General features: G+C 44.2%; 1 protein-coding gene across 4 annotated transcripts in view; it reads right to left on the bottom strand.

Moving 5' to 3' along the window:
* zfhx4 (zinc finger homeobox 4) overlaps positions 1–21,486 on the bottom strand; it is a 107,785-nt gene that overhangs the window by 48,004 nt on the left and 38,295 nt on the right. For all 4 annotated transcript variants that reach the window (XM_054765798.1, XM_054765800.1, XM_054765801.1 and 1 more), the window contains exon 6: positions 7,013–7,247. In XM_054765798.1, the coding sequence (XP_054621773.1) occupies positions 7,013–7,247 (235 nt within the window). The remainder of the gene's footprint in view (positions 1–7,012; positions 7,248–21,486) is intronic.

Here is a 21,486-nt window from a genome sequence, read left to right as displayed (position 1 = left end):
TTCCGTGTTGAAAATCAAGTGATTACATTTATGGCTTTCGCTCGTTTCACACACGGAGCTTGGCGAGGCGAGGAATCATCACGGAACAAGAGAGGCGCACGCGAGTACGCATCTCCATCCATTTCCAAGCACATGCAGGGATAATAAGTGTCCATTAGGCTCATTTTAGCCTACAGCTGCTAGGAAAGTGGTTAGCACGGCAACAGTAATTTGACTAGCACCAAACATGTCCCAGAGCCAAGAGAAAACACACACAGGATAAAAGTATGGTTGGTCTGTTAAGTCAGAAGAGGTCTTTTGTTTAAAAGGAGGACTCAGACAAAGAGGGTCCTCTCCCTCCCTGTTTAATGCATGTAGAAGTAAGAGGTGGGGGGCTATGCATGACGGGCCTGACTCTCACAAGTAATTACCTCCATAAGATCCCATCTCTTTTTCTTTTTCGTGGAAAAAAAGAAGAAACAAAGTCAAGTATGCCCTGGTGTTTCTGCCTGGTCTGACTTATGAGGAGCTTTACACATGATGGCTCACACACACACACGCACACATGCACACACACACACACACCTTCTTACAAAAAAATCCCTCTAATTCAACTTCTGGCTCCACAAACGAGTGAAATTATGAAGTATACGATGAATTAACTATGACGTGCAAGATGTTATTCTGATGACTTTCTGCAAGGACTTGACTAAACAGCTCCATTCAGTGCATAATTTCATTACCGGGGGAAAAAAAAAAGAAAAAAAGAAAAAAGATCTAATTTCTTTTAACAACTGTTGGACGGGCCTCAAAGCAAAATAGCCTCCACAGTCCTTTCCACCCGAGAGGCAATTCATTTACGCTAATTCTTATGATGCAAACTGGCTTTTTTTGTTTTTTTCTTCTCTCGTTTTGAAACACTTCTAATTGTGCACACAGAGGCGCGATTTGTCTCAGCAATACCGGCACAGTGGGCTTTTTGTTTGACTCTAATGGGCGTCTGACTGCCTCTGAATGTCCTGAACTCCTGTTTCCATGCCAGGATAATGCTACCCGGGGGTCAGCCTCCCAGCAGCTGCATCGTGTTGACTTGCTCAGATTGCGAACAGCGCTTCCCGCTGGAATATTTTCCATGGGAAATCATGGAAATCCAATGAATCCACTGCGGACACCCAAAAATCTTAAAACAATACATTTTATCGAGAATAATTATAGTTTTACATGCAAAAATTGTAATGACGAATGAATGGAATTTATTGTTGATGCAGACGTCCCGTGCATCCTCCGTAAAGATGGAATTCAGTGGCGTTTCCCGCCTTCTTTATCAAGTTGCCGGCACGCACAACTTTCTTTGGCCCCATGGTGGGTGATCGCAGTCGCACTCAATTAAAAATGCACGGACGGTGAGTCAGGAACTCACAGGGATTCCGCGGAATGACACGGTACAGAGTAAACAGACTAGTTTGTTAAGTGCAATACTGTACGAAAACCTGAGGCAACATTTTGGACAAAGAACTGATCATACAAAAACTGGGGTGAACAAAAAACAAGGTTTGACTGTACACAGCAATCCCTCGTTTATCGTGGGTATTCAGCTCCAGACCCGACCATAAGTGAATTTCCGCAAAGTACGTTTCCTTATTTCTAAATGGAATATTTATGTAAAACCTGTTTTCGACCTTCTAAATACAGTTTTTAACATTATTAGAGCCCTCTCAGCATAAAATAACACACCTATAGTCACATTTACACTCCTATTACCCAATATAGTAGATATAATAAGAGGAAAATGTAGCATATAAGACATAAATAAGACATAATGTTGACTGTTAGCATTGGGAGTTTCTGGACAGCATGCTTTCTGCAGTGGCTATTGTCTCATCAATGTAACATTACCATCTTTGTATGCATTTTCTGAATGCCTTATATTTGTATTTTATTTCATTTGGCTGTTTTTATGTCTGAAAATGCTTAATTTAGGCAAAAACAATACATAAAATTAGCATATTTGTTTTATAAGTGGAGAGTGAAGCCTCAATATTTAACAGTGGCCAAGGATTACGTTGCACTCCAGTTTAAATTGTGTAATTGCTTCGAGACGCGATTAATCGACAATCGATTCTTCCAAATCGGAATTAGTAGTGCCTGGAGGAGAAAATATGGAGGACCCATGCGTCCGCTTCATGTCGACCTTGTATACGTAGTCAGGTGCTCAACTGGGGGTTGAAGTCCGGAGACAAACTTGGCCACTCCATCACCTTCACCTTCCTCAGCGAGGCACTTTGTTATCATGTTGGAAAGCTGCCATGCAGCCCAGTTTGTGCTTCACAATGTCACTGTACATGTTGGCAGCACTCATGCAGCCCCAGACCAAGAGCATCATCCCTTGTGAAGATACTGTCATTAAAAACGGCTGCCAAAATGTGAGGCGTGTGCTGGCTTTTTGTTAGTTTGGGCAAAGGCCACAAACAGTGCAGGTTTCCCCCTCAAATAAACATGTGCAAATAGACACAGTAACAAAGCAAGCCCAGGAGAGGTGTTGCTTGTGCACGCCTGTCAAAACACCTCCACCCCTGCGTTGCCGCTCGGCAGTGCTGTACCCTTAATGAGGCCATAAAATCAGCACCCAAATTGTTTAATGAAAGCCATTCACATGTACATAAAGTCTGGAGCATTAGAACCCCTTATTCCCAAATGGGCCTGTAATTATCTGGCTCAGCGCCAGGTCCCCGGCTTTAAGAGAAAGATACCGGTCAGCACTTAAATTAATCTTTTTCATACCGCTCTCTAATGAACCGAAAGTGCTCGAGTCAGGAGTTGGAGCCCCAGAAAACTAATAGCATGCGTGCACATACGCACAAATACAGGCCACTTGAAACAGACTGCTGGCTGGAAATGTTTCCGACAATAAAGGGGGGACACTTGTGGGAAGAACCTTTTTCTGGTCAAAGTGCATGGTTGGACAAGCTTGAGAGCCCTGACCTCAATCCCGTTAGGCAACGTTTGAGGAGAGTCGTCATGGTTGCGTTTGTTTCCAACACGCTACATCAAATGTTTACACTTGCATTGTTCAATGTCCAAAAAGGAGGAGGAGGAAGTAGAGCTTATTTAATGCCACCATGTCCACCATTTTTGCAGTTTGACCATAGAAAACGTGTTTATAACCTTCTAAATATGGCTTTTAACATTATTAGAGCCCTCTAGACATGAAATAACACCCCTATAGTCACCTATTACACTCCTATTACCCATATTATAGTAGAGATAATAAAAGATAATAATCCATCTAAGACATAAGTAAGACTTGTGCTCGTGTGTGTTGCTGTAAATGTGTTGCGGTGCTCGGGGAGATGAGTGGACAGGAAGTGGCGTGGGGGGTTCAGAGTTGAGTTTTAGCCTGGGGTTGGTTCAGCTTCATCAGCAGCCCGCGTTAGGGATTAACGTGCTTGTTGCGGCGATCAAGACTGGTGCTTGTGTGTCAGTAACATTACTGACACCTAGTGACCAGTGTAGAATACTACATATCTTCACAACGTCTTTGGATGTGCCTTCTGAATGCCTTATATTTGTATTTTAGTTCATTTAGCCATTTTTATGCTTGAAAATGCTTAATTTAGGTCAAAAATGCATAAAATTAGCTTAATTGTGAATATTTTTGACAGGTAATCATCTGTATTTAGCCATTAAACAGCATGATTTATGAAATAATGTTGAACGGTCAGGGAGTGAAGCAGCGAAATTTGAAGCGTGAAGTGGCGAGGGAGTATTGTACAGTGGATCCACGCATGTTCAGCATTCGTGACCCCGCAAATATGATGACTTTTGTAACGAAAACATTATTTTCTCAAATGCATTTGTGCTTTTTATCTCCAAAAACAGGCTGCTTCTGACATTAAACACCGTCTCTTTTAGCCTAAATCAGTAAGAATTTACAAATATGCGACCATAGGGTCATCGACTCTAACCACTATCTCACTCACGGTATGGTTCATGGACTTTCGCTTGTATAATGCTTTCTACCTTCAAGGTATACTCAAAACGATTTGATACTGTTACCACGTTTACCGACTGGAGTTCAGTATCTTGCCCAAGGGTACTTCGACACGATCACGAGAGGACTAAGGATCAAACCAGCAACCTTTAGTACTAGGGACGACCCCTCTACCACCTTAGCCATGCCGCCCCATCGGCGCCATCGACACAAACAGAAGGCCCCCACAAATCTACTGCATATCATGGATGAAAAAAGAAGCCAAAAAAGTGGTTTGGATGCTGCCAGCTTCCGCTTAAGCGTTCCCCCTTGGAAATTCCCTATTGGGAGTCAAAGCCAACATAGGAAAGGACGGCGGTGGTGACAAATATGGTGCGTTTGAGGAGCAGAGCGTTTGAATTAGGATTTTGCTTTAAAAATAATCCAGATCTGCTCACAAAAGGCTTGGGGAAAATAGGAGGAAGTGTGGGATCTAATAAGCAGGACAAAAAAGAAGCGAGTGAGCGAGACGGAGAGAAAGTGGCATTAAAAGCGCCGCGGCTCCAAATCGTGCAGGAATGTGATGCGTGTGTAATTAAAACCAAAGTAATGAGTGTCCATGTCAGGGTGTGGTAGAAACACACACACACACACACACACACACACACACACACGTGGATGTTGGGGCTATACTGGAATGCTATTCCAAGTGTGTTGTACCCCCTCCCCTCTCGCTCTTTCAGGTCAAGCAAAGCAAAAACAAGTTAAGCGCTCATTTTCTCCCAGCAGCATTAACATAAGGATGACTAAATAATGGACCCTGACTCTCGCTCCTCTGGTTTAAATTACACCCCCCCCACCCCAACTCCATCCCTTACATACCCTCACCAACCTTCAAACCCCCCACTCAAAGAAAAACGATTAATCTTTCTTTTTTTTTTTTTTGCTCTCTCTGAATGTTTTACAGTTCTGTTACACTTATTAGCTGCTGGCAGGACGGAGACTCTTAAATGAAAGCCAAATTGCTTTGGTCATGAGAAAGGAAATGAAAGCTCACTCCAGGGAGAGGCTGCATGTGTGTGTGTGTGTGTGTGTAACGTACGTGTGCATGCAGGGCCCCGAGATCCTCCCAAGGTGAAATTTCATAAGCTGCCCGCCTGCATGGGATGTCCCTGTGCATGCAGCGTTTTGTGTGCGTGTGTGTGTGTGTGTGTGTGTGTGTGTATTTGTGGCGAGATATAAACGCAGCAGCCTAATAGGAACAGTATGCTCATTTTGGAGAGATTAGGAGGGAAGGACGGCTCTGTATCGGGAGACGTGATGTGGATAGGAAGGCCAAAGGCGAGAGGGAGGGAAGGAGGGAGGGGAGGACGACTTGACAGCATGTAGAGGGAGTGGTGCAAGAGGAAGACGATAGGGAGGAAAGTAAGGTGGATGTAATTATAGCCAAGGGCAATCACAGTGGAAAGCAACAACACGAGTGCAAAAATAATGCGTTTAACAATGACCTCTGTCATAAATAATCCTAATTTGGAACCTTTTTCTGGTTGTTGGCATTAGAATGCACGCTTAGTCAACTAATTTAATGCCGTTTTATCATCAAATAGCCCATAAGATACACACCTGAAATTAGAACCCCTACACAACATGTTGATGATTGATGGTTCCGCCAATTTTTGCATTTGTAAGATCAGATTTACGGCATTCATTCAAGAAATATCTCATTTAAGACTTTTTAATCATCAAATAAGCACGACAAATAGGCCATAAGGTGCATACCTGAAATTAGGCCTCTACACAACACATTGATTAACTTTTCCACCCTTTTTTGCATTTGTAAGATCCGATTTAAGGCCTTAATTTAAGAAATACCTCATTTAATCATCAAATAACCACTACACTTAGCCCATAAGGTGCACACTTGAAATTAGACCTCTACACTACATCTTGATTATTGTCACATTGATTTGTCAGATTAAATTTAGGACCTTAATTTGGGAAAATCTGTCATTTAATCATCAAATAAGACTACACTTAGCCCATAAGGTGCACACTTGAAATTAGACCTCTACACTACATCTTGATTATTGATGGCTTGTCCCATTCTTGCACTCGAAAGATCCCATTTAAGGCCTTAATTTGACAAATATCTAATTTAAGACTGTTAAGCCTATAAGGTGCATACCTGAAATTAGACCTCTACACTACATATTGACTATTGTCACATTGATTTGTCAGATCCCATTTAGGACCTTAATTTGGGAAAATATGTAATTTAATCGTCAAATAAAACTACACTTAGTCCATAAGGTGCACACCCAAGATTAGACCCCTATACTACATGTTGATTATTGATGGTTTGGCCCTCTTATTTGGATTTGCAAGATCCCATCGAAGACCTTAATTTAAAAACTATTTAATTTAAGACTGTTTGATCATCACATGACCACTACAAATAGCCAATAAAGTGCATACCGTGCCCTACACAACATATTGATTATTGATGGTTCCGCTCATTTCTCAGATCCAATTTAAGCATTCATTTAAGAAAGATCTCATTTAATTATCCAATCTGCACTACAAAAGCCTGCAAGGTGCGTACCTGAAATTAGACTCCTACGTAACGTATTGATTATTGATGGTTCCACCCATTCTGAGCTCCTTTATGTTGTTTTTTTTGCATTTGTAAAATTCCCCTTTAAGAATTAAATGCCATTTTGAAGGATAATTAAGGCTTTAATGTTACTCAAATGTAATTCAAGACTGTTTAATGATCAAACAACCATTACAAATAGACAGTTCAGCCCATGAGGTGCATACCTGAAATGATCCCCCCCATACAACTATATGATTATTGATGGTTCCACCGATCTAATTTCCATGATTTTTATGTTATTTAGAATGAGTAAAATCTGTGTTGTTTGCCAGGATAATTAAGGCCTTAATTAAACCAAAAAAAAAGCTATTTAAAGTTGTTTAAGCGTGTGTGGACGTGCTGCGGTGAGAATGTCCTTGACTGAGTGAACACAAGTCAAAAATAAATGGAGCAAAAGCAGCACAGACCTTGGCTGGAGGGACATTCCTTGACGTGGAACAGCTCGTGGAGGCCGAGTCCGTCCTCGTCCCCTCTCAGGCCTTGCTGGTGCAGCTGCAGTTTCCTCAGGCCTTCGTTCTGCTGGTGCCGGGCCGAGCGGGCGTGCTGCACCAGGTTGAGGCGGGCCTTGGTGGAGTAGTCGCACAATGTGCAGTAATAGACGCACGACTCCGGGCTGTAGGCGCTGTCCAGCTTGTGCAAGTGCTGTTCAAAAGAGACGAGGACAGGAAGCGCATTTAGACGTGTCCTCAATCATATAACGGGACGTTTGAGGGGAACATCTGAAAACAAATCATGCCCGTATCCTTTACCGCTTTATTACCATGAATGCTTTTCACTCTGCCCTGGGTTCCAGTTCATTTCCAAAGATCCAAAGCCCAGAAATACCACTTCCCTGGCTTCAAACAAGCCAGCGACGTCAATGGATAATGTCCCAGCCACTTTGCCTATTAATCCAACAATCAGACGCTGCCGTATGTGAGCTGAAGCAGCCCCGACAAAGCAGTAACTGTGGAAAATATGCCTCAAAAATCAAAGTTCTTTTCATCATCATGCAAAACTAGTGTGTTTTGCTTTTTCTTTGGCATTTTTCTATTTTTTTTTGCGACGCCACCACAGAAGGGAGTGATGGCAATGAGAAAAAGTGTGATGATAACCACAGAATAAGAAATGGAAGTTTTCAAAGGTTTTGTTTTATGTGATTTTCATTTATATCACCGTTATTCTAGGTAATTTACATTTGCATTTACAAGCATAAAGATGTCCAAATGAACTAAAATACAAATATGAGGCATTCGGAAGACGCATTCAAAGACACAATGACGGTATGTAGTATTCTACACTGGTCACTAGGTGTCAGTAATGTTGCTGTAATTTTCGGTGAGACAGAAGCTCCGGACTTTTTATGGCTTAAAACTGCTTGAAAAGTGACTTCTTTTAGTCTGCAGTTTCGTCGTCACCTCTTTTTGCCTCTCACGCAAAAAAAAACATAACAGACGTATAAATACGTCTTTGGGATTGGGCGTTCGGGTGTATAAAAACGTCTAAATACGTCTTTGCTGTCGAATGAGTTCCGTCTCTGCATCTTGAGGTCGTCGCCTACACAACGCCATCAAGCGCGTCAGAAAATGCTTCGTTTTTAATGTGAAAAATACGTCAAATGTGCTTGAATATGCATATTATTTGACTCATAATCGGCCGTCGTCAACCTCGAAGCAGCGATGATTCATGAATGAACGTGTTTTTGAAAAACTGTGATGGAGTGAAGCCGCGAAATTCGGAGCGCAAAGCGGGAAGGGATGACTGTATTCGAGTTTTAAGCAAAGGCTGACTTTTGAAAATGTTTGCATCGCGGATCTCACGAGCGGCCGCACTGCTGTGGCTGCTTGTGTGCGTATATGATGAAAGCAGATCAGTGGAAATTGTTGCTGACTGTGCTACAAACTATATAAAGGATCTACAAGCACACACGATCCCCCCCGCCCCCACACTTAATTACAGCGCATTCATTTTCCAACAAAATCCTGCTCAATTCCCCAGAGAGCAGGTTCATCCATTACAACCACATTTTAAATCGGATACACACACCAGACACAGAAGCAGGAACAGTGTGTTTGTGTGTTTGAATATGCATTACACAGCCCGCGCCTGGCAGGAGTCAAAGTGCTCCTTTAAACGTTCATAAATCATGGATATGCTGGCCCGCGATCTCCCGAGCGCCTGCCGAGTGCCAGAGCGACAGACAGACAGCCCTCTAGTTTAGGTCTTAAACAAACCCTCTGGAATGTGCTGATGGCGAGAGAATTAATATTAGGTCGGAGCCCGGGTGCGTCGTTCGACTCCAAGCTTCATATCCCTAAAAGCAAATAAGTCAAGCATTTGTTGATTTGCATGAATGTTTTCATTTCCAAGCAGCTCAATTACCTGAATGGCTTCGCCAAAAGAAACAGAGGATGATTCCGCCGGATTTGTCACGTTTGCATCAAGCGGGCAAAATCAAGGCCTCGGAGTGCTGTACTCAATGCTAAGGGCTTGCATTCAGCGTGGCGAGTTCCCCTTTTTACTCACAAAATAAGTAACCGCGGCGGAATCCTGAACAAAAAGAAAGCCGCTGTGAAAAGCGCCATTGTTTTTACACTGAAGCACTAATGATTGATGCCACAATGAAAGATGGAGGATCTACAGGGCCTCGCTTATGGCTTTTCTGCGATTATGACAGGCCCGGAACGCAGAAATGTTACAGCGGGATGACATTTTTCTGTGAGATATATGACGTGCATGTCCAGGAGCGCACGTATGTGCGCCGAGAAGAAAAGAGAGGGGTGGAAAAGAGCGCGAGGGAGGCCCTCCTTTCACGGAGAAACAAAGATAGCTGTAATTAATGGCCCTGAGCTGTGGTCCAGGGGAGCTTTCTTCTGACAACTCGGACTTAATTAAAACTTAAGACTTCTGAAAGGGCCTCTGACTGCGAGGGGGACGTCCCACCGCCCTCACGAGAAGAAAAAACCCGCTCGGATTTCCGACAAAGGAGAGAAAGAACGGGGGAGAAAAGATGTGTTAGCAGCTGTAGCTATGTTGCTAATCCCTGTTTGCCAAAGATGGATGAAGGGGGAGGGGGGGTAGAACTCACACACCTGCACCACAAACACACACACACACCCTTTTAAAGTCATGATTATGCAATGATTAATCAATGCATTAAAAGCTCTTTTATGAAAGAAATGCAACATTCGCAAGCCGCCCCCAGCCCCTCCCCTCGGCTCCTCCCCCCACGGAGGATCAGATAATAAAAGCTTGGCCTGCTCTTTTGTTTTTGTGCATTGTTCATTAGCCCGGCAGCGACAACAGAGGCACACTCGATATGCTTGGCTTGGCCGGGTGTATGAAAGCAGGACAAGGTGGGTCGCTGTCGAGGCGGGAGGGGTGGGTTTGTGCTGCGTTTGTGAGTTTGCGCACATGCAGGGGGGGCAGGGCCGAGAGGTAGGGGGTGGCTTTGCATGGCCGCAGTGCCATGAAAGAGGCAAGTGGCACTGACAGCACACGTTGAATGAGAAACCCCCGCAGCTGGCGACAATGAGGAGTTGGACAATGTGAACGTTGACGAGGAAAACAGCATTCCCTTTCTGTCCCCTTGTTGGGTTGACTTCTACGTGTGTGCGTGTGCGTCACTTCAGACTTACCCAATTAATGACGTACACACCTTTTAACAGGGCGACCTCTAATTCCATTTTTAATACATTTTTCCATATCGGTATCTGTTTTTCTGCGGATAATGACATCAGAGCACGAGTGATGACTAGCTAAGCATGTCCGCGGTCCGGAATGCCACAAAACATGTTTTTACAGTTTTACATGCATAAAACCATTGAATGAAAGGGATAAATCAACAATTAAGGCTACTTTTACCTTCACTGACGTGGCAGCGGCATTGAACTGTTACTCTTAACTGAGTGTCTCTCACCTCGAGTCTCTGCGTTTCTTTTGATCACGGCTGCAAAAAGAACCCCGGAACAATACTGAATTCAAGAAATAACTCATGGCAAAACAGGAAGGCGGTGTCCGTGTTGATCTCGCCGCCCCATCGTGTCTTTGGCAAACTGCTGATGATGTCACAGAAGGACAACGGACTTCCGGTTCCTGTTTCCGTGTATTAGCAAGCTAATAGGCTGCTAACAAGGACGGAGATACATTAAGGACACAGTTAGACTCATGCGGTGTATTAATAACACGACAAGACACGTGTCATATCATAAAAGCGCACGCAAACCAAAGCAAATAATTACCAGAGGTTTTCGATGTTCACCAAAAAAAAAACAAACATGCTAACCGGGGCATACGCTAACAGAGGTTCCACTGTTATCGCAAGCTAATAGGCTGCTAGCAAAGACGTTTTGTGTTTAAAAATACATTAGGAACACAGTTAGACTCGTGTCGCGTATTAATGACACTACAAGTCACGCGCCATATTGTAGGCTAACCGAAAAACACACGTAAACCAAGGAAAAAACATTTGCCAGGAATTTTCAACATTAACAATAAAAAAAAAACATGCTAACCGAGGCATACGCAAAGCAAGGTTCCACTGTATTAGCAAGCTAATAGGCTGCTAAGAAGTCTTTTTCGTGATTAAAAAATACATTCAGAACATGACTGGACTGACACAGTGAATTGACAAAAAGATGCGCGCCATATTGTATGCTAACTGGAAAATGTACGCTAAATTTTGCCGTAAATTTCCGACGCAAACCGAAAAGCAATGCCACGCTAACAGAGGTTTCACTGTGCTAATTTCTCTCGAGACCAGTTAAATTCTAAACATGATCCCACGTTAATTGTCCGCGCGCGTCCGCAGAATTAGAAAAAAAAAACAAAACAAAAAAAAAACGCACTCGCACCTCCTTGTGGCGCCTCATCACAGCTCCTGGTGGCGGTTAATTGTTGGAAATTAGTGTTTGGCAAACAACCAAATAAGCCAACATTCCCAGTGGGCCAATCAAGATCATAAACAGTCCCTCGCAGACACACGCACACCTCTTCGGATGTGTGCGCTCACGCGGGATGCAAATTACCACACGGGGGACTTCCTGTTTACTTGTCAAAAACACAACATTGTCAGTCCTGTCCGTAAAACAACGCACACATTGGAAGAGCGACGGAGGAGGGAGGTGGTGAGTTAATTTGACAGGTGTGGAAGCTCCTGCATGGTGTGTTTGTGTGTGTTTTTTTTTTCCCTCCCGTGTGTGTGTGTGTGTGTGTGTGTGTGTGTGGGTGTGTGTGTGTGTGTGTGAGAGGCAGACAGAGGACTACATTCATTATGCCGAATGAGATGTTTACAAAACACCTTCCTGGCACACACAAACACAAGTACACACACCTCGGTTTGAGCTGGGGGGGGGGAAGCGGCCGTGCGGCATCACATTCATTTGTTCTGTCTGCGGCGGCAAAGCTGTCTCATTAACTGAATTCTTAATAAGGCACGGCAAAATACGTCCCAGCGAAAACTTCTTTTATCTTTCCTGGGCTTGCGTGCGTGCGTGCATGCGTGCGCGCGCGTGTGCACATTGTGTGTCATTTCCGCGGCGTATTTTACTTCACAAGTGTGTTTTTGTGTCTGCCTATATAATTTCAATTGCGTTCTCCCACCCTCCCTTTTGCCTCCCATTGTGTGCGCAAACTTGTAACGACAAAAATATTTCAAAAGCAGAAGGCTCGCTATTTCCTCCATAAACCAAATGACAAATTAGGGTATTCAGCACCAACATGACTCTTTCCTGTCATTAAGCGCAGAAGCAGGCCGCTAATGAACACATACTGCCACTGTAGCTATGTCTTAATAACCGCTATGTGAGTGTCGGAGCGTGTGCGTGCATGCTTTATATGTAAAGAACTGTCACATGCGTGCCTGTGTCCAAATGTGCACCCTTCACACAGCAGGAAGAACAAAAAACTCCTTATCTTCTTTCATCATTGTTTTTAAAGGGGCTATGCCTTCCTTTTTTCGGAGTGTCACCAGCTTCCGGTGCTATCCCTCGGGTCCCCCCGCCCCACCGGGGGCCATGGGAGACAAAAACAGCCCCACAGCAAACAACAAAAGCATGTTTTGTTCCTTGAAAGTATTTTAAACACATACCAGCACTGCCTGGAAGGCTGCCAAGTGTAGAATTCCAACCTGTGCTACCATCTCCTGAACACATGTTACTGCCTACTGCCGCTCTGCCCCCGGGAATAAATAGCGAGATGGCTGCTGATGAATCTACGGGCGCTAAAAAAAGAGAAGCCGAGGGCTCAGGTATGTGCCACCTCGCTTGCACTGAGAGTAGTCAATGTAATGCATGGAAAGAAAACAAATAAGCACCTTGAAGGCACATACCCAACTGTTCCCCCCCACTTTATCGTTGTTGTTCTGGGAGCTATGCAATGTTTTTAACAAGTATCAGTCACCGCCAGGACTGTCCTTGAGTGTTTGGAGTTGTAGCACGGTTTTAGGCTCTTTTGAAAGCTAACGAGCTGAATTTTTATCACCCAAAGAGAAAATATGTCTATGTGCTAGGGACACGGACTGGAAAACGCCATAATGCTACATCTAGAGTCCGTAGAGGAATCGCTTAGCCTGGACGGACCAAATCAATACGAGCCGAACACATTTGGTGGTTTGGTTTGCAAACGTATCAGAAAAGAAGCAAAAATGTCAACCGCTGGTTTCCAAAGTCAAAGCTAACGTGTGCGCATGTCTTGCTTTCATGGAGGACGAAGGGAATTAAGAAACATTCACATTTTGAGAGGCTGACAATCAAAAAACAATCAATGGACTACCAAAATAGTTGTCGATTAGTATGATAATCGATTAATCGTTGATTGATTGACTCATTGACTCACATTTTAAATTTGACAGTAATACTACGAATACTAAAACTAGGGTCTCAAGTAACCACCAACCAAATCTTAGCGAGGTCCGAGCAATCTCCGAATCTGCTCTTCCCCTTCCGCCTGCTATGGAGGCGGTCCCAGTGACCAGGAAACTTCCCGTTAACTGTTTGTTGGTGCATTGGTCTGATCTGGTTTCAACCAATCCTTGGCTAGGGTGGCTGAGCACCTCAGCCAGGAGACCGAAAGGCTGACTCCTAGCCAAACTCCTGTCTGCGTATGCGTGTTCGGGTTATCTCTCCGTTATGAACAAGCGCAGACATGTTGCATTACTTGAGTGCGTTGTCAGTCACAGCTGAGTGCATTGCTAACCATAAAAGGGGCTAATCCTTCGACGCTAACCCAAATTACACATGCGCAAAATGTGCGCACATATTTCCGCTTTAGACCACACCTCCTCCATTCACTTACTTCCTATTACAGCTGGGCAAAGATGAAGCGGATGACAGGGTATGAATCATTTTATACTTAACTACTGGGTTTTCTCATTTTTTTCACGAATTTATGTATTTGCCTTCCGAAGATAACTCCTGGTACACTCTGGACTGGTCGCCAGCCAATTGCAGACCACCAACATCATGTCACAGTGAGAGGCATTTTACGTATTCGTGATCAATACCATTCTCATTAAAATCACAAAACCCAGTTAAGCCGTTATCTAAGTAGGCATCATCACCGATAAGCCAGAGTCACATTTCTACTAGTAACCTTGAGCATTAGATAACTGTCAAGTGGCAGGCAACTCCAAACCTCTACACTGCGACATCATCTGGAGCAGTTCGGAATCAATATTTATCTAATAACGTGACGAAAACTTAAGAAACGTAACTAAAAAGACATCACACTCATCAGAGATGCTGATTGGCTCCCGTCAAAACCCATCCACCTGTCGAGCACTTTGCTCTGATCAACCAATCAAAGGATGCTGACATTATTGTGGGAGGTGGCCCTGTGAGGCCAATCTGAAATCTGATTGGTTAAAAAGAAAAACAGCCCCATTGCTAACAGAGTTTAAGTGCCATGGGCCAGCACTGATGATTGTGAAGGCCCTGGGCAGATTAGGGTGCCATGGCAACACATAGGAGCTGAAATCTGATTGGCCAAAACAATCAAACACGTACTGAAAGCAGTGCAGCCAGGAGACACGCTATGAAAGATAATAGATGGCAAGGAATACATTTCATAGAACAAATACTAGAAGTTGTAAATGTCGGTTAGTGCTTCTGGTAGTGTTACAGCCAGCAGAGAAGGCTTTGCTAGCCCTGGCGGCACACCACTTGTGAAACATTTGTCAAAAAAATAATAATTCTGACAAATAAACCCCAAAGTTTGAAGTCAAATTGACTCCTACATCCACACCCAAAACTGTAGGGTGTTTTGTCGAATCACCACGGAATTTGGTACGTTCCTTTCGAGGACTGACAAGCACATGTTGGCAAAATTTTAGCAAGACTGGCCACCCTCAAGCAAAATATCAGAGTAGGACCTTCAGGACAAGTACGCTTAATGGTATGAAAACATGAAACCACACAGTGGATTTCTGGCGCCAAATCTGCCTAGTAACAGTGACTTGTGGTGTTTTCCCTTACGTAAATACCTCACACTAACACAGTCTTTACCTTCACGTCTTCTACAGCTACTGTCTTCGCTCTGCTCGGGACTTAAAAGCACCCCTAAATAATAATAAAAAAACCTCTTTTTTTTTCCCCTCGTCTTGCTGATCTTGGCTCCTTGTTTTGCTAGCAAAGCTTCCACTATCATAAAAGCTAAGCAAAATATTTCCTCAAGCTAAATTGCTTCTCTTGTGTCTCCGTCCTGGCTGATGGCCGTCCCGTGTAATCACAGCTCGGAGGCCCCCGTCCATGAGGTGCATGAGGGCCCTGTGGGCGAGCTTAGCTTAGGTCGCCCAATAATAATAAGCAACCATTGCATAATGGCTTGCCAAGGCAAATAAATGAATTATCACACCGAGTCTTTCATAAAAGCCTCCTGCCATCTGTCTGCTAGAATGCACTCCCTCCTTTCTTCCCCTCTCCATTATGCCTTTACTCTTTGCTACTTGTCAGCAGAAACAATGAGGAAGTAAAGGCGATAAAGCCTGGGGAAAAAATACTATAACTCTCCAGTCCCGACCAACCGGATTTCCCTTTCTGTGACTTCCACACACATGCATACATTTCACACACTTGCAGGCGTGATGTAAGTACATCTGACATATGGGCCAAAGGTCAATCTGAAGTTCACAGCTTCCTGACCTCCCTGGCCCCCTTTCTTGGAAAAATCACTTCGGTCTCCCGAGCCCCCCTCACACACAGCCGCCCCCTCACAAAAGGAGGAGACAAACAGCCTTGCTAGGGATTTTTACATGATCCATTTCTTCTGGTTTTAGTCAATGAAGCCTAGTCACACATATTTGAATTTGTAGCGAGCCAGCAGTTGGGAATAACAGACGCCAGGAGAGGGCTTACTTACTCATCAGCGTGTGTGTGTGTGTGTGTGTGTGTGTGTGTGTGTGTGTGTGTGTGTGTGTGTATGGTGTCTTAAAAGCCAGTTCACCTCCACCCCCAGCAAAATGGATGAGTATTTACATTAGCATTAGATTTAGACAGCAAGGCTCAGCCACTTATTCTCTATTAGCCGTCCTGACCTTCACCCATTAGGGCCTAAAAGCTGCCGCTTGTCTCCATTGCCGCCAGGTGAGACTGACCAGACCTCGTCATATCCCCAAAACCAGCGCTTATCAACCGGTTCACCCCTTACTAATCCAAAAATGCAAAAGACTCCGGAGAGGTTTTCAGAACATGATACAAGCTTGACAAAGCCGGCATAGCGAGCGGACAGGGCTGACAAGAAAGTGAGGTACGTTCAGGTTACGTTATTTTCATATCTTTTGCGTGATTCCGTGACCCACCAGTTGAGAACCGTTGTGAAAATCCATCGTCAAATCGAAATGGTTGAAATGCTAATGCGCTCACGGGGTTCTATTGGGAAGAGGGATGTTGCAGAAATGCTAACACACTCCAAGGGCATTCACCTTACATTATTTTCGTACATTATTTCCACTCCATCGTCAAATCAAGACAGTTGAAATGCTAACAGGATTCTATTACGCCCCAACAGGGGTAGAGGAATGCTGCAGAAATGCTAACAGGTGCATTCACGTTACATTATTTTCGTATATATTTCGTGTGATTCCACGACGCATAAGTTGAGAATCGTTGTCCCAGTCCACCGTGAAATCACGATGGAAATCAAAATGCTAACACGCTTACAGGATTCTATTTTCCCCCAACATGGGAAGAGGAATGCTGCAGAAATGCAAACATGCTCGAGGTGCATTCACGTTCATATATTTTGTATGATTCCACGGCCCACCAACTGAGAACCGTTGCCCCACTCCATCATCACATCAAGACAGTTGAAATGCTAACACGCTGACGGGATTCTATTTTTCTCCCCCCCCACCCAATGTGGGAGGAGGGATGCTGCGGAAATGCTAACACGCTCTTGGGCAGGGTTAATCACTTTCCATTTTGCCTAACATGCAAAGATGCTCCGGGTGAAAATCAAGGCAAAGGCCTAATTGACAGGATCTGTGAGAGACGTCAGAAAAAAAAAAAACAAAAATAAAAGGGATGGAAATCTGGGGCTTCAGCTAATTGCTTGGCACCATCAAAGAGGTTTGTACTACACTGATGTTGTTATATTTAACTAAAACTGAAAGAGAAGGGAAAATAATTTTGGCGCCGGGAGGGGCGGTGCATTTTTTTTATTTATTTCTTTTTTTGCTAAGTTTGGTTTTCTTTGCTCTCCTCAGGATGCTGGCTTGCATAAAAAATATCCATTAGCGATAGTTAGACAAAAGGAATGGCAGAAACACACGGCGAGGCACTGATTGGTTTGAAAGACAAAGACAGCGAGAAACTATAGGAGAGGAGAACAAAAGAACAAGAGACACAAGGGGAGAGAATGATAGGGAAGAATCTAGACAAGCGTAGTCGGGTTCAAATCACTAATTACACATTCCTGAGCCTGTGAAGGGAGTATTGTTTCCCAGTTAGCCCCTACTCTTCACATGGTTTCACTTAGCGCAAAACAAAAGGTACAGGGAACAAAACTCATACCGAGAGCCCTGCTAATGAAAGAGAAATGGGAGAAATTATCCCTGGGGTGGATCCTCGTGAGAAATCCGATGGTGATTACTGGACAAAGGGAGTTCATTTTGAAACTGTCACAAAATGGCAGACTGTCTGTCTGTGTTCTTTTTAAGAGTAATTAAATGAGGCTCCCATCATGCAGTAACACAGTGCGCATGACATGCTTGAATCACACCTTTATCTAATATAAGCTGTGTTGCTGCTCAACACTTGGCCCTTGCCTCCTTTCTTTATAGTCTGCATACGTTATCAGAAACCAAAGACTGAAATAGCGACTGTGTGTCGAGATAACTCCTGTAACAATTACCGGCCCGTCACATAAACCCAACCGACCGCATTTTCAACAACCTGATTTGTTCCGTCTAGCCCCATAAACCCCACGCTGCTCCAGGAGGCTACTGTAAGATGATAGCGTTGGCACGGCAGGGTGGAGTCGCCCGGCTGGTGGTGTTTGCCCAGGCCCCGGCAGTGTAAAGGAAGGATATTGTTTTCTCTTGAAAAAGCCTTCGCCGCAGTCCACATACCAGCGTCCACTCAACATACCAATGAACTCTTTGAAGATTACTCAAATGTTTGCCTTTGTTCCCCCACCAACCCCCAACCGCCCAGTCCGCTAGTCCTAATCTAGACTCTTTGCCTGACAGAAGGGGAGAAAGGATATAAAACAAGACAAAAATTGGACTGGTTATCACCCTGGCATCAAAACTGCAGGGAGAGGAACTGGAGTACCAGAAAACGTAACAACACAGCAAAACACAGCTCTTAGTTGTGTAAGTTACATGTGCTAGCCTGTAGCAACTTCGGAAAAATAAGGGAAACAAACCTTTTTAAAAACATTGTCCTCCAAGGGGGAGGCTTTGGAAAGCCCCTGCCCTAAAACAAAGTACCCCAAACTCTTTCACCTAAAAACCCGAGTTGCTTCGTCCCCATGACCCCAGCTTGCTAAATACATAATAAATGAATAGAAAACAAGGTTTACTAAACTTTTTCGACTCAAAACCCAAATTCCCTCCCTCCCCACGACTCATATATTATTCATCCTGAGTGTGAGGTGCAGCAGCTTGAAAAAAATAAGAAATTTATATTTTTAAAAAGCTGCTGATCTAACTTCTGGTTATGTTTAAAGGGAAAATGAATATGTTGAAGTGTTTTTAAAGCAAATAGAATCTGGGGTGAATACAAAACTCCAAAAAATCGGTGGCACATCGGGGCATGGGCGAGGTCCCAGCTGCATGATGTTCAGCTATGTTCCACTTCCTAAAATACATCATGTATTGGCAAAAACTTGTGTTGCTCAGGCATCTAGTACGGATGCCTCTTGGACGCCTCTCTGATGAGGTGTTCCGGACATGCCCAGCCGGGAGGATGTCCCGGGGCAGACCTAGTACACACTGGAGGGATCATGTCTCACAGCTGGCCTGGGAATGCCTTGGTGTCCTCCCAGTGGAACTGGAAGAGAGAGCGGGAAGTCTGGACTTCCCTACCGAGACTGCTGCTCCCATGACCTGGGCTCGTATGAGCAGAAGGAAATGGATGGATAAATGGATGGACGGATGGTGATAAATTTTGGCATACAGTACATGAGGCAAAAATCCTCCACACAATGAATCCATAACATTGGTAACAGAATTTTACTCCAATCGCGACTGAATAAACACTTGGGTCCTGACCCTCAGTGTGGGAAACCGTGCTTTCAGAGAAGACTACAGCATCACACGCCACAAATATGCAATGTGGAAGACGTTCTGTGGTGAAAATGCTTCATTTCGCCGTAGCTTTAGTAATTAGAGCACATTCCTTTTGCGATTAAATCCAACTAAATTTGAGGGCTTAACTCAAACTCATTCAAAACAATCCATCGCTCAATCACAATCAATTGTGAGTATGATCATTCGTGTCCTTTAATTTAACTAAATGTGCTAAAAACCCGCAAACCAACCACCCCCCTTTGCCATCTGACCCACATTAATCCTGAACAAGTAAGTGGGCTTTCTATCAGGTCTATTTCAAAGCATTAGGGATTACCTCCCAGAACCTAAGCTGCTTGAACTCACAGGAGGTCAGTAGCATTGTGCTGCTGTTGCTGCTGCTGTTGCTGCTGCTGCGAGGAGGATAGGGGGCCAGTGGGTAAAGCTGGATGGACCGCAGGAGGACAAGTCGGTTCCTCCTCAACACCATCCCTCAAGACTTCTCTTTTCATTCCCACCTCTCTCTCCCTCTCTTTCCACCGTATAATCGAATATCTCCCACTACTTATCTATTCACTGAGCACCTAATGGTTAAAATCAATTAGAGCTGGAATGCTGAAATGCCGAATACTAGGCCACATGCTGATAATGACAGAGAGCGCATGTGAGAGCGACTTGGGGTCGGTCCAAGGGAGGGACAATTACCTCCAAATCGATTGATTATTGATTTGGTAGGGGCGTTGAGGAGTATTTCAGCTCAACTTTGTCCACATCAATATCCTACAGCGTCACAGGAGGAGAAATGTGTGGGATGGCAAGGATCCAAATACCTTCTTTTGAGAAGTAGGACTTTAACAATGTCTCTTATTAATGCTTATTTGACTCACTCTGAATATTTGATAGTCGAAACTCAGTGACCTTATTAGGACGGTCAATGGTAGTGTGGACTTGCTTCTGTCTAAGACCCAGAAAACCAATCCATCCATCTTCTTCCATCTATCTGAGGTCAGGTTCAGCAACCTAAGACGAGAAGCCCAGCTTCCGGCTCTCCCCGGCTGCTTTGTCCAGCTCCTCCTGGCAGATCCTGAGGCGTTCCCAGGTCAGTTGAGAGACATAGTCTCTCCAACATGTCCTGAGTCTTCCCCGAGGTCTCCTACAGGTCAGATGTGCCCTGAACACCTCCCCAGGGAGGTGCCCGGGAGGCATCCTGACCAGATGCTCAAGCCTCCTCCTCTGGCTACTCAATACGGAGGAGGTCTACTCCAAGTTCCTCCCAGATGACAATGCTTCTCAGTCTATCTCTAAGGCAGAGCCCAACCACCCTATGGAAGAAGCCTTGTACCCACGATCTTGTCCTTTCGGTCACTACCCAAAGCTCAGAACCATAGGTCATAAACACACCTTGTCTCAGGAAAGATACTGTAAAAGGCCTTTACTACTGAATGCACGACACAAACTGATCAAATATGTGTAATCAAGGTCAGAAATACTCATTTTTAACCAACACTCCTATTATATTACACTATGTTGCTTAAGTACAAGCATCTGCCATGTGGTGAGCACACAAAAGGGTGAACATTTGGCAAAACCCCGACAAGGTGGTGCTGTTATGAAACCCCAAAGTTTGACCCCATAAGATGTACTGACTGCTCAACGCGTTCTACAGACTCCCACTGCAACTCTAAGGTGTTTACCTGAATCACCAGGACATTTGGTGCGCACCTTTCGGGGACCGACGTGCTCATGTATGTAAAATTTAAGCAAGATTTGTAGAAAAAGTAGAAAGTAGAAAAAAAGGGTAATCTGGCATTTCCATTTGTGGTCATTTACTGTGCCTAAGGCACACAAAATGGAATGGGAAGCTTTCAAAACGAGACTTTTCCTCAACAAATCTTGTATCAAACTGGCATAATGTCACACCGGCATGAACGCAAGACCGATTACCATTCCATACCACCACATAGTGACTGTCAAACACTCGATTGCATGGACTGCGCACATGTACTGTAAACTCACGCACACTAATGCTGTGCTGACCATCTGGTTGAAGCCCTTAGAGGAGAATGAGCAAAACTCTTATTAATATCTAGGAGGATTATGGAGGGGTGGGGGAGGGTTTGGGATAAAGGCTGTCCACTTACAAACACACCAAGCTTAGACACACACACACACACA

The sequence above is a fragment of the Dunckerocampus dactyliophorus genome, chromosome 21 (assembly GCF_027744805.1).
Source record: "Dunckerocampus dactyliophorus isolate RoL2022-P2 chromosome 21, RoL_Ddac_1.1, whole genome shotgun sequence".
Taxonomy (NCBI): domain Eukaryota; kingdom Metazoa; phylum Chordata; class Actinopteri; order Syngnathiformes; family Syngnathidae; genus Dunckerocampus; species Dunckerocampus dactyliophorus.
This window is presented reverse-complemented; position numbering and strand designations above follow the sequence as displayed.